At 47.7% G+C, this 12,308-nt stretch overlaps 1 protein-coding gene across 2 annotated transcripts; it reads right to left on the reverse strand.

The window, feature by feature from the left end:
• Positions 1-2,009: 2,009 nt before the first annotated feature.
• Positions 2,010-4,876, reverse strand: POP5 (POP5 homolog, ribonuclease P/MRP subunit). Of its 2 annotated transcripts, none has more exons than XM_065417859.1 (5): positions 4,814-4,876; positions 4,700-4,744; positions 3,789-3,955; positions 2,751-2,834; positions 2,010-2,519 (listed from the first exon to the last, which is right to left on the reverse strand). In XM_065417859.1, exons 1-5 carry the CDS (start codon positions 4,831-4,833, stop codon positions 2,410-2,412), a joined length of 426 nt encoding a protein of 141 aa, XP_065273931.1. In that variant the 5' UTR covers positions 4,834-4,876; the 3' UTR covers positions 2,010-2,409. The 2 variants fall into 2 exon arrangements, with proteins under 2 accessions (XP_065273931.1, XP_065273930.1); XM_065417858.1 differs by having other exon boundaries at positions 3,789-3,938; positions 4,602-4,744.
• Positions 4,877-12,308: the final 7,432 nt, after the last annotated feature.

A 12,308-nucleotide genomic window follows, 5' to 3' on the forward strand; every position in this document is an offset into this window, starting at 1 on the left:
TTGGAAAGAGTTTTTAATATAACTTTTGCAGTTAAGCTGAGTAGCCACTACCTGAAAAAGAAGATCCCCTTTACCAACTGGCTGTAAAGGAAAATAATGTGGCTGTGCCCTTTAGCTTGCAGGCCTTCGTTATAAAACAGCAGCTTTAAGTTCCTTAACTATCACAAATGCCAAGGCATCTTACCTTTTTTCATTTGGATATGCTGAAGGATTTACTATGCAGTGAGCTTTCTCACCCTAAGAAAAGGTGAAGATATTAGTTTAATATGCTAGAGAGAAGGTCTGGCACCTTATCAAAGTCTGAATAAGAATTACACCCTGCCCCCTTTAGTTCTTCCTTGGTATCACAATCTCCCTCTGCCAGACATCTGTTTTTCTAATAACAAGACTGGCCATACTAGGTCAGACCAAAAGCCCATCTAGCCCCCTATCCCATCTTCTGACAGTAGCCAATGCCACATGCCCTCAGTGGGCATGAACAGACAGGTAATCAAGTGATCCATCCCCTGTTGCCCATTCCCAGCTTCTGGCAAACAAAAGCTAGGGCTAGCATCCCTGCCCATCCTGGCTAACAGCCATTGATGGACATATCCTCCATGAATGTATCTAATTTTTTTAACCCTGTTATAGGCTTGGCCTTCACAACATCCTCTGGCAAAGAGTTCCAGAGGTTGACTAGGTGTTGTGTGCAGAAATACTTGGTTTTTAAACCTGCTGCCTATTAATTTCATTGGGTGGCCCCCTAGTTCTTGTTAGAGTGTAAATAACACTTCCTTATTACTTTCTCCACATCAGTCATCATTTTATAGGCCTCTATCGTATCTCCCCTTCGTCATCTTTTTCCAGCTGAAAAGTCCCCGTGTTGTTAATCTCCCCTCATATGGAAGCTATTCCATACCCTCTAATTTTGTTGCCCTTTTCTGAACGGTTTCCAATGCCAGTATTTTTTGAGATGGGGCTAAAAGTAAACTTCTTTTCTATAAACCTTTCAGGCCTTCATAAAGCAGTCAATGTCCAACCTACCCATTCCTTTGCAATCCATTTTATTTAACACTAACTAGGCATCTCTCCATCTGACAGAGCAAACTGCTTTGTTTACACTAGGACTCAACTGAAAACATTCCACTACTTGCTCTTGCAGCTAAGAGAAACTTCAACAGCCAGGTTGCATGGAATAGTTTTGGTCTAGAGAAGCCTTACCTCTTCTACTTGAGGAGCTGAATTAGTTCAATGATGGGAAAACCTTGAGCGGGGGAGGAAGAAATTGGTATAAAACTTTTTTTTTTCTTTACACCAACTCCTATTCTTTCCTGACTTCTATGAATATCTTAACCTCGATTTGTGATGCCCTCTACAGTGGGTGTTTTGCAGTCTAAACCTTACTGTTAGGATTCCATAGATACGGGGGAAAAAACACATGTTTTTGGGAGGGGGGGCCTCATTCTCCTACCAATAATGGTGCACCTTGCCTCAGTAGTGTGAATTAATACACTATAAGCACATTTCAATCAAAACCCAGCGGTAGGTATTAGTGTTTTGTTGAGGGGAGTAGAGCAGTTGCTCAAACTTATTTTTTCAGTTAGAAACAGGTTAACCATAAACTACAAAAGCAGGGCAACATATTTAACCATTCTCAAAGAAATATCTTCTATGGCACATTAAGTCAGGTTTCATCTCTTCTGCTATAAAAAAGCAAGCCTGATCCAGTATTAGGATATGATTCCCATAGCGGGGTGTAGTTGGAGGTTAACTTAGAGAAGTCCTTGGACCTGTGGTTTTTTTGTTTTGTTTTGTTTTAAATAACTGCTCTATCCTTCAAATAAATCCTATTGATAATAGCTTGCTTATGCAGCAAAGAGTCCTGTGGCACCTTATAGACTAACCGACGTATAGGAGCATGAGCTTTCGTGGGTGAATACCCACTTCTTCGGATACAACGAAAGCTTATACTCCTATACGTCTGTTAGTCTATAAGGTGCCACAGGACTCTCTGCTGCTTTTACAGATCCAGACTAACACGGCTATCCCTTTGATAGCTTGCTTATGTCTCCCATGCCATTAAAAATCCAGCCAACCTACTAACCTTCCTCTACTATACAACCTGGTAAAAGCCACCACTCCATTTCCCCCTCTTGGCTTGAGGAGATGCAGACTCTTGCTTAAATAGTTTAACTGAAGAGTGCTGTAGTTGAGTTTTTAAGGCTGCTGCACAGTGATTTTACAAGAAAGCAACATATTTTACCCTTATATTTGCTTTATTTCCAAAAAATCAATGTTTTAAAAAAAGTGGGGCACGAGATGCCTTCAATCTTATCTGCTCAGCATACGGCAGAAAGCCCAGGACATCTTTTTAACTGCATGTTATCAGCTTGTCTCACATAAGGCATTGCACTAGTTTTAGGTTTATGTTCAGTCTGTCTCTGCACAGTCGTCATCTTCATCCCCACTTTGAGACTGCTCCTCCTCCACTTCCTTAAGGCAACAGCTTAACACTGACTTCTGGATGGACTGTCTTTCCTCTGCAACAATGAGGGTGAGGCACACAATGAAAAATGTCACTATTCAACATGCCTTCACATAGAGGGAAGTACAAGAAGTTCACTTAGCTACACTGACCAACTGAGGAGCCCAGCTCTACCAAATAACCAGACTGATAGGAGAGAAATGAAACACATGCATCATACAACATAACACAAAGTCCATGTGTAACAGGGCCCCTTTTAGAATGTATGAATGGAGCAGCTGCTTACCTTCACTGGTGCAGTTGTGCAATAATAGCAGCAGCTGTTTCCTATTGTACTGCACAAGGAACTTCTGACATGTTCTTATTGTCCCTGTTGGAGAAACAAGTGCACAAGTTCTGTATGTTAGCAGAGGGCTGAAGCAAATTAAATGCAACAAAGCAGGGCAAGAGTCCATTTTAATACTGTGACAATATATTCTCCCTACACATGCAGGAAGTAGGAATGTAGTGGATCAAACAGCAAGAACATCACAGGCTACAATTAGAGAGCTGTGTTAGTCTGGATCTGTAAAAAGCAACAGAGAGTCCTGTGGCACCTTTAAGACTAACAGATGTATTGGAGCATAAGCTTTCGTGGGCGAATACCCACTTCATCAGACGCATGCTTATGCTCCAATACATCTGTTAGTCTTAAAGGTGCCCCAGGACTCTGTTGCTTTTTACAGGCTATAATATTAATCAGCTACTGAAATAGTGCTGAATAACAAGGAGTAACTCTTGCTATCCCTCCAGCCTTCCCTCCCTGTTTGTTTGAAACTTCTTGACAGAGACTCAGTTGCCACTTTGCTCCACTTGGGATTTGATCAAAACAGCTCCCTGATGGCAGATTACCAAATTGTGACGGGGTGGTAAGCTCTTTACTGTAAGTGGTGAAGTTGGGAGAATAGATTTACACCTGCAAAGTAGGAGGGCTTTTGCTTTTAAAGCGGTAGCAGTATAATGAACAGATGAGTGACTAACTCAGCATAATGAAAAAAACAGCAGAGCTTGTAGAGAGTCCATAGCAGAACAAAGGATGTCTTAGCTTTTGGATGACCTATTTAAAGCCATTAAAAGTGAGTTTATATTAGCCTCAGTGAGGCATTACATGGGCTTCATCTGTCATATAACTGGAAAAATATTAAATAACTGAGGGCTCTTCCCTCCTAATCATTACAAGAGTAATAAGAAATTCAAGATCTCAAAGTTCTGAGATGTTGCTGCACTAGGAGGAATTAGTAAGACATGCCCCAGGCCACCAAAGAAAAGCTCTTGAAAACCTTACCTCCAACATGTAGTGTGTTGAAGAAACAGGAATAACGCTGGTTCCTGTTCTCTAAGTAAGTGACAAAGGGAAGAGCTGACCATAGGAGCCTGTAGAAGTCCTTTCGGCAACGCAAGAGAACTATGCCTGTATAGGCATTGAGATATTTCACTAGGCACACAGAACAGCTGATTAGAACAATTGATCTTTCATTGCACACTTGAACATTAGATCGTATTTCAGAAATTCTGGTTTACAGAACCTGAGGTTCCAAGTAGCTTATATTAAAGCAAAACGTCAAATGTTTTCCAGAACTAATTCTGCATATTTGCTGGCTATGTCGCCACAGAATGAAAGGCTGTAGGAAACTAGACATAGCAAAGGTTTATGCTGATTTTTCCTAAACCTCATTACTTGGCAGCCATTCGCCTCCAGTCATGAGGATGGGTACGACAACGCACTGCACTTTCGTCAGGGGATGCTAGAATGGAAAAACTGCCACGAGCAAAGGGACTGCACTTTAATCTCTTTTAAGCCCCGGGCAGTGCTTTGGGAACTGGGGGCGAAAGGCCCATTCCGGATCGGTCGGAGACCGTGCTTAGCACAACGGGGCTGTCCAGAAATGACACACATTTGTTGGTGATTTATCAAGACTCATTCACCCCTTGTAACACTGAAACAAACACCCCGCGCCCTACGTCCAGTGATTGATGGGCAACCCCCGACCCGTCTCTGGCGTGCGCGCAGTACTCCGAGAAATGGTGTCCGGCCCCGCCTGTGGGCCTAGCCCGGGGGTCGGCACCCGCGGAGGCGGGAGTAGGGGCAGGTGGAGACCTGTGAAGGAGATGGAGCAGCAGGCCAGCCCGTAGTCCCCGTGGGTCCGGGCAACGGCATCCTTCGCCGCAGCGCCCACCGCCCGCTCGTCGATGCACTGCCGGCAGCGGGGGTCTTCCGAGACGATCTCACACAGCAGGTACCTACAACGCAAAGCACCGCGTTAGGGGGGAACGGGGAGTGATCGCGCGGAGCGGAGACCTCACCCTCACCTGTGCTTGAACCGCACCATCTCCTCCCTGTCCTTCGGCCGCGCGCCAGCCTCCCCAGGATGCCGAACCAGACAGACACTCAGCTCAGCCAATGGGAGTGTCGTCTCTGGGCCCTACAGCCAATCGGCATTCGGCAGGGGCGGAACCGGAGGGTCAAGAAACACCGCGAGGGAGCGGCGCACGCACGCACATTACGTCCTCGTGCGCAAGGCTTTGAGTGGCGCGCGCGGTTCCAGACAACTGCTGTTTACCCTCTTCCCGCTGCCGGCACGCGGCTGGCTGGTAGCGCAGGGACACTCGTCGGCGGATAACCACCCCTCCCCCCATTCACCGCGGGGTCCCTGCGGCTGCCCGGGCAGGGCCTCGTAGCACGGCCCCTGCCTTCACGCTCCCGCCCAAGGACCCCCTGCAGCGTTAGCCCCACGCGGTGGCAGCAGAGCATCGCGCAGCGCCCCACGCCTACCGGGTCCCCCCATCTGCCCCGCCTCCTCCGGCCAGTGCGAGCCGGGGCAAGACGGGCTGGTTGGCTGGCTTGACTAAGGTCCCGTCAGACCCCTGTCCCTGCCCCCGCCCTTGGCCCCTCTGTCCTCATCTGCTCCCTCCTCCCTCCAGCCCCTGGCCTTGTTTCTCTTCCATCCTCTTCTTGGAGGCGCTTTGCCAAGCAATGGCCCCAGCCCTGCTGGTGGGTGGCCCTCAGAGAGCTCTGCCCCCCCAGTCACAGGCCCTCCTCCACGGTGAGAGGCTTACATCTGCACTAGGTTCCCTCCAAGGATATAGCACTCTCAGCTCGCCCATGGATCCCTACACAGCCACTGTTGCCCATTCACTTTCTGAAAGACTCTTGCCATATCCCATGTATGTGAGGGGGTGAGTGGAACCCCCCCCCCATTCCAGTGGGGGGAGAAGACCTTGGTTCAAAAATGAAGTAGAGAAGAGCAAAGGGGAGTAAGAGCACAAGGGTGTGAAAGATGGTGATGGGAGTCTGGGACAGAGAGGGGAGAAGGGAAGACTGAAGAGAGAGAGGACAAATCAGTAAGGAAAAATACTGTGAAGGAAAAAGACATGGAAATGGAGAGAAGCGTGAGTATAGAGGAAACACTTGGCTTGGAAAAGCTCAAAGAAAAGCATCAGGATAAATGAAGGAAAAGTTGAGAAGCAGGAAGGAAAGAATGAGCAAAGCCCTTAGCAAGTAAGTTCTTTCCTCTAGAGAAGTTAGTTTAATTTTCGATAAGTGATTTCATGGTGGTTTGTCTAGTAGTGCAAAAAATAAAAGCTGAAAATGTTTCTGGTTTTGGATGGGGAAGGGTTGGCCCCCACTGTCCTTAGATCTGATCCCACCCTTGGATTGGCATGGATTTCTCACCCTATCCACTTATTTTCTGATAAAGGTGAAAGTTAAGGCAGCCCTCAGCTCTTTTCTTGGTAATGGAGTTTGGGCAGCCACTGGGGGTCAAAAACACATGGTCTCCCAGTAGGAACTGGTCCTTGGAACTTTAGGATTTTTGTGTCCTCACTCCGGGAAACTACAGGGATTTATGTAAATCAAGTTTCCCTAATCCCAGTTTGTCCAACATGTAAGTAAAGTTCCAAATGCATGGTGGGTGGTTAGTGAAAGGATTTCTGAAAGAGTAGAAGCCTGTCCAGAAGCCTGGGGCTTGGAGCAGTTTGGATTTGAGGGGGGTGAATCTTCTGCTGTGTTGCTGTATGATAGGAACCTCATGCCCTGTTCGGACATAGTGCTGACACCAGTTTGGGATGAAGATAGTGAAAAGCCAAAGGGGTCTCAAATGAAGACATGTCCAAGTCATTGAAACCGAACCCAGTGTCAGGGAAAGAGGCTTAGTGTGAGTTCCACTGTGATGTGTGAAGTGGATGGGGCCAGGCAGTGAGCACTGTGGCAACCAATGCAGTATGGGGGGTACTGGGCAGGGAGCTTGGTAGTTCCAAGTCACAGGCATATATGGGTGGCATAGGGTAAGGAGGTCAGTGGCCCCAAGCAATAGGCACTGGGTATAAATGGTCTTGGGCAGGGAACTCTGTGACCCTGAGTGATTGGATTGGGCACTGGGCATGGATTGCATTGGACGGGTTGCTCTGTGGCTCCAGGAAATGTCCGCAGTGTGAATGGCACTGAGTGGGGTGTTTACAGTCCTGAGTGATAATTGCTGAGTGGGGTACTCCATGGCATTGAGCAATGGGTGAATGTGGATGGTATTGGACAGGGAATTCCATGGCTCCATTGATGGGTGAAGTGTGGTTGGCTTCTCTGTGGCTTTCCTTTGTTTTGCATTAAACCCACTAAAGGATTCATTATTCAAAGGAGATTGAGGGGTACCATGCTTTTACTGCAGGAGTCAGGCGTTGCTCTGGCACTGTCACCAATTTGCTGGTGCAGAGGAGGAGACATTGTCATTGCAGGTTATACTGATAAAGAACCGAACAGAGATGTGCCATCTGGTTGCAATTCCTGTTGGGTGACAGGGAGGGTTTGGCTTTGAAGGGATCCCAGCCAGCTCCCCAATTTATATTGATTTGCGCCTGTAGAGCTGCCAAGCTCCAACTCAAGCTCCTGCCTGTTACGCTTCCCACAATCCAATTGCCCTTTGAATTTAACGGAATCAGAACAAGAACATAAAGTAACAGCAAGACACTCCAGTTAGCACAGTGTGTAAGAGGGTCCTTTATTCATAAACTACATTCAGCCCCACTCCATTTTCAGATTCCATCTCCAACCAACTCCATTTCCAACTGCTGCCAACACCTTAGTCCCTCGTGTTCTCTGCCTGTGGCACATAATAGTTTGTCTTCTGAGAGCTGTAATACTTTCATCTAATTCTGGTTGTTGGGCTTGGTGTGGGAGTGGCTGGGTGGTGTTTAGTGGCCTGTGGTATATACAGGCGGTTGGCCTAGATCAGTGGCTCTCAACCTTTCCTGATTACTGTACCCCTTTCAGAAGTTTGATTTGTCTTGCATATCCCCAAGTTTCACCTGACTTAAAAACTACTTGCTTACAAAATCAGACATAAAAATACAAAAGTCACAGCACACTATTACTGACAAATTGCTTGTTTTCTCATTTTTACCATATAATTATAAAATAAATCAATTGAAATATAAATATTGTACTTATACTTCAGTGTATAGTATATAGATCAGTATAAACAAGTAATTGTCTATATGAAATTTTAGTTTGTACTGACTATGCTAGTGCTTTTTATGTAGCCTGTATTAAAACTAGGCAAATATCTAGATGAGTTGATACCCCTGGGAGACCTCTGTGTACCCCCAGGGGTACATGTACCCTCTGTTGAGAACCACTGGACTAGATGATTTGGTGGTCCCTTCTGCCCTTAAGCAGGGCCGGTGCAACCACTAGGCGAACTAGGCGGCCGCCTAGGGCGCCTAGTCGTTGATGGCGCCTAAAAGCCCGCTCAGGCAAGGAGGTGGAGTGGAGGTGAGCTGGGGCGGGGGGGCACGGGGAGGGCCGTCCGCAGTAACGGGGCGGGCGCACAGGGGAACTGCTCCCCGCCCCAGATCACCTCCACTCTGCCTTCTCCGCTGAGCACACAGCCCCCGCTCTAATTCTCCTCCAATCGGCGCTGCAAGCCTGGGAGAGGAGGAGAATTAGAGCGGCGCTGGCATGCTCAGTGGAGGAGGCGGAGCGGAGGTGATCTGGGGCGGGCTCCCTGGGCGGGGTTAGCTGCCGCAGAGGGGGGCAGCGGGCGGATTTAGCTGCTGAGGAGTGGGGCTCCCCGGGCGGGGTTAGCTGCAGAGGGGGGGTAGCTGCTGCGGGGGGGGGGGGAGGCTCCCCAGGTTGCGGGCTGGGTTAGCTGCCACGGCGGGCGGGGTTAGCTGCTGCGGGGTGGGGGGGAGGGTTAGCTGGGTGCGGGTGTGGGCAAGGTGGAAGTTCGCCTAAGGCGCGAAACTTCCTTGCACCGGCCCTGCCCTTAAGCTCTGTGTCTAGTCTTTGAAACTCAGATACACAAGACGTTTCAGTCCTAGATTTCAGTCTTTGGTTTGACAGCCAATGGTAGCAGTGGCAGCACATCTGGTAATACAGCAAAATAATTCCCATTTCTCTCCTGTTTCCTCTGCTCCCCAGGCTGCCTGCTGTGTATCCTGGTGGCTTCATACAAGAGAAGCTTACTGCTTCCTTCTGAGAGAGACAATTGGCTGAGCAAGTAGAGTGGGAGGAAGGCAGTGTCCTGTGGCTTCTATTTCCCTGTCTGCCTGGGCCTGTGGGGAACCTCATTTACACTTCAAAATCTGCTTGTCTGTGCTTGTGCTACTGATCTGCAGACACAAAAAGATGCTTCTCTGCCATTCACCCCCTCTTCACTAAGTCCAGATTGGGCTGCACAAAGCCTGGAAGTTTCATAAAAGACTGAGGAGTGAGATGGCTCCACAGGACATCGCACATGAGTCACCCGTATCTATCGCCCTAGTCTTGCCCTCCCCTGTATGCAGCCTTTGGGCCCTGTCCTTTTGCTGCCACCATCAAACACTCTCTTAATGATTAATACAAACATAACTAGTTTGAGTTGGTACTGAAGGCAGTGAATGATGGATCCTGCAAGCTTTATCCTGTCACCTATTAAAGCTAATGGGAGAGTGTCACAGTTCCCACGTTAACTGTGCCTCTGACCCCATCATGGCCTTCTTGAGGGCACTGCACTTAGGTCTCAGGCCTCCAGCTGTCACCTTTCTCTGGGTGGGATTCTGCAATCATCTTCCTCCAGACCAGGGACTTAGGTGTCAAACTCTTGTAATTCACAGTGATCACCTCAGCCAATCTGACTTCAGCTCAGCACCTGCAGTTTTGCTCTTTCAGGGACAATAACAGGGTTTATTCAATGACCAGCCAGCTCTCGTGAAGCAAAGTACTGTTTATTCAGAACAAAAGAATTTAAGAGAAAACCGATCATAAAAACAATAATCAGCATCTTTTGCTTACCAGGTGGTCATCCATCTCACACATGGAGACTCTGGTAGGGCTGATGTACTTTGACCTTCTCACAGAGCCTGCCTCTGTTGGTAACAGACCGTTGTCTGAGCAAGTCCTCCACAGGGCCAGATGCTGTGGAGAACATTTTGTTATGACTAAAAGGGGATTTCCACGCCACTACATCCATGGTTGGATCTTTCCACTTCCACTTCCAGTCCAGTGCTGGCTGTGATGTGGGGAGACCCAGAGCCAGTGACACAGACTATCAATGCTGTCTCCAACATGCTTTGTGGAACATGCCTGTAGTTGTGTACTAACTGGTGTGTGTGCTCAGCACTGCCCCTGCTGGATGGAATGTTAGACTGTGGGTTCCTCTGATAGCCCACAGGATAAAAACCATATTACTAGCAGCTATTGGAGATTCTCCTTAGAGAAGGCATAGAGGCCTGTGAATTTTGGGACTCTGGGTCCTGGTTTGTATCTCTCTTTGTCCAACCAGGTGAAAACAGCCACAGAAATCCAAGTGTCAGAGCTCCTCTTTCCTGCTGCACTAATGTAGTGGTTCTCAATCTGACTCTGGTCCCTGATAGACCACCTGAGAAAGCAGGAAATGTGCTTGGGAGGTGGTGAAGACTTGGTATTGGGAGAGGGATGGGGAGGCTGAAAGAGAAGGTGTGGAATGGGAGACCAGGTAGAGTATTTAGGTATGAACGATTGGGAGGGTAGAGCATTGTAGGGGGGGAGGAGGAGGAGGAGCTGATTGGGCTGGCATGTGATTCATGGGATGGACTCCCTCTCACAGAGTGGTCCTTGGAATGAAAACATGTGGAACTATTGGCATGCTGTAAAGGAAGGATTTAGAGGAAAGTGGGAGCTCATTGTTAATTCAGTGTGGAAACATCTCCGTTAATGACCTGAATTCTAGACAGAGAGAACAGCGATAAACCCAATGGAAATACTGTCCTGGATGATAAACTCCTGCCCTCTGAAATGGATGCCAACTCCGTTGATCTGGTTTGTCTTTCTTCACTCCTCTCCCCTCCACCTGGGATCACATGTTTTTCCTCCAAGCTTTTATGGCAGTTACAGATTGTGATGTGAATAGCTTTGAGGGGAGCATGGAGTCCAATATGGGTTTGTTGAGAGCCCTTCACCTTTGCCCTCTACAGGTGATGGGACTGATGAGAGGGTGTCATCTTGCCCTGACAATGTCATGGATCGAGCCTGCTTCCCTCATGAGATGGAATGTGTTGAGCAGGTCTCTGCTGCATTACCTTGTGTTTCAGTATCAAGATCATTTCACCTAGTCTTCCCATCACCTGGGCTCTCAGGGAAATTCACTGTGTCTGCAACTCATCCCACTTATAGATGCACTGAGCTCCCAGGTGATATTGATCTGTCCTCCACTTTTAGGTCTCACCAAGGTCTCTGGTGTTATCAGCCAGGTTCCTGCTTTAGATACACACCAAGACTCGTGTGTTTCCTGCCTATAGACTGGGGTCCTGAGTTATCCTGAGGTACCCCTCCTCCATGCAGAAAGTCTCAAGTTACATCTGCTTGCTTATACAGCCCCAGGTGCAACCCTGTGCCCAGCCTTCTGACTGTAATGTGTAGACGCAGGTTGCTTTCACATATACCCCCCTCATTCCCTTTACTTTCTGCAGAGACACAGCTGAGTCTGGGCCACGTGAGTGTGCTCTGCCCTGTAATCCAATAGGACATGTGCACTGTGCATGCTCAGGGCTTGGCCCTGTGCACAGCGAAGGCTTCTGTTTTCAGTCCAGGAGGCTGATTAGGAGAGACACAGAAACCAAAGGAGAAACAGTGTTTAGAGAGAATCCTGTCCCGCTTCATTTCCTGCAGAATGTCACTTGTGCCTCACTGTTGCTGACGTGGTAGAGATACACAGAGCAGCCCTGAGCCATCCCTGTTCCCTCTGCAATTAATGCTCCTGTTAGAACATGCTTCCTGACTCTGGCCAGGCTCAACAGGGTACTTATCTTGCATGGAACAGGGGAACTCAGTGTAAGAAATCTCTGAGGGAGACGATGATAGCATGCAGTATATTCACTGCACAGCACCCTCATCAACATAACATTGCAACCAGCATCGATGATCCAAGAAAAGGTAACTGGCAGGACAACCCTGGCCTGGTTGCACTGGGCTCTGTTCTGGTGATTTCTTCATCACCTTGTAATGATTATGGAGGGACTGATAATCTCTTCATAGTTTAGGTTGCAACCAGACTTCCTTTATTAATCCAGTTTACACCCCTTCACCCTACAGCTTTGGGTAGAAACATTCTTTGAGCATCAAATTTTTTCTGGTAATGAAATGTTGTCCTTCTATAATGCCATTTATCTGAGAATCTCAAAGCACTTTACAAGAAGTAATGAATTAGGAAGCGTCTTAACATCTTTGTGAGGTAGGTATGATCTCCATTTTGCAGGGAGGGAAACTGAGTCAGAGAAAAACTAAATAACTTGCTTACAAGTCTGTAAGATAGCCAGAAATAGAAGCAAGAATTCCTAACTTCCAGTTCACTTCTAA

The sequence above is a fragment of the Emys orbicularis genome, chromosome 16 (genome assembly GCF_028017835.1).
Source record: "Emys orbicularis isolate rEmyOrb1 chromosome 16, rEmyOrb1.hap1, whole genome shotgun sequence".
Classification (NCBI taxonomy): domain Eukaryota; kingdom Metazoa; phylum Chordata; order Testudines; family Emydidae; genus Emys; species Emys orbicularis.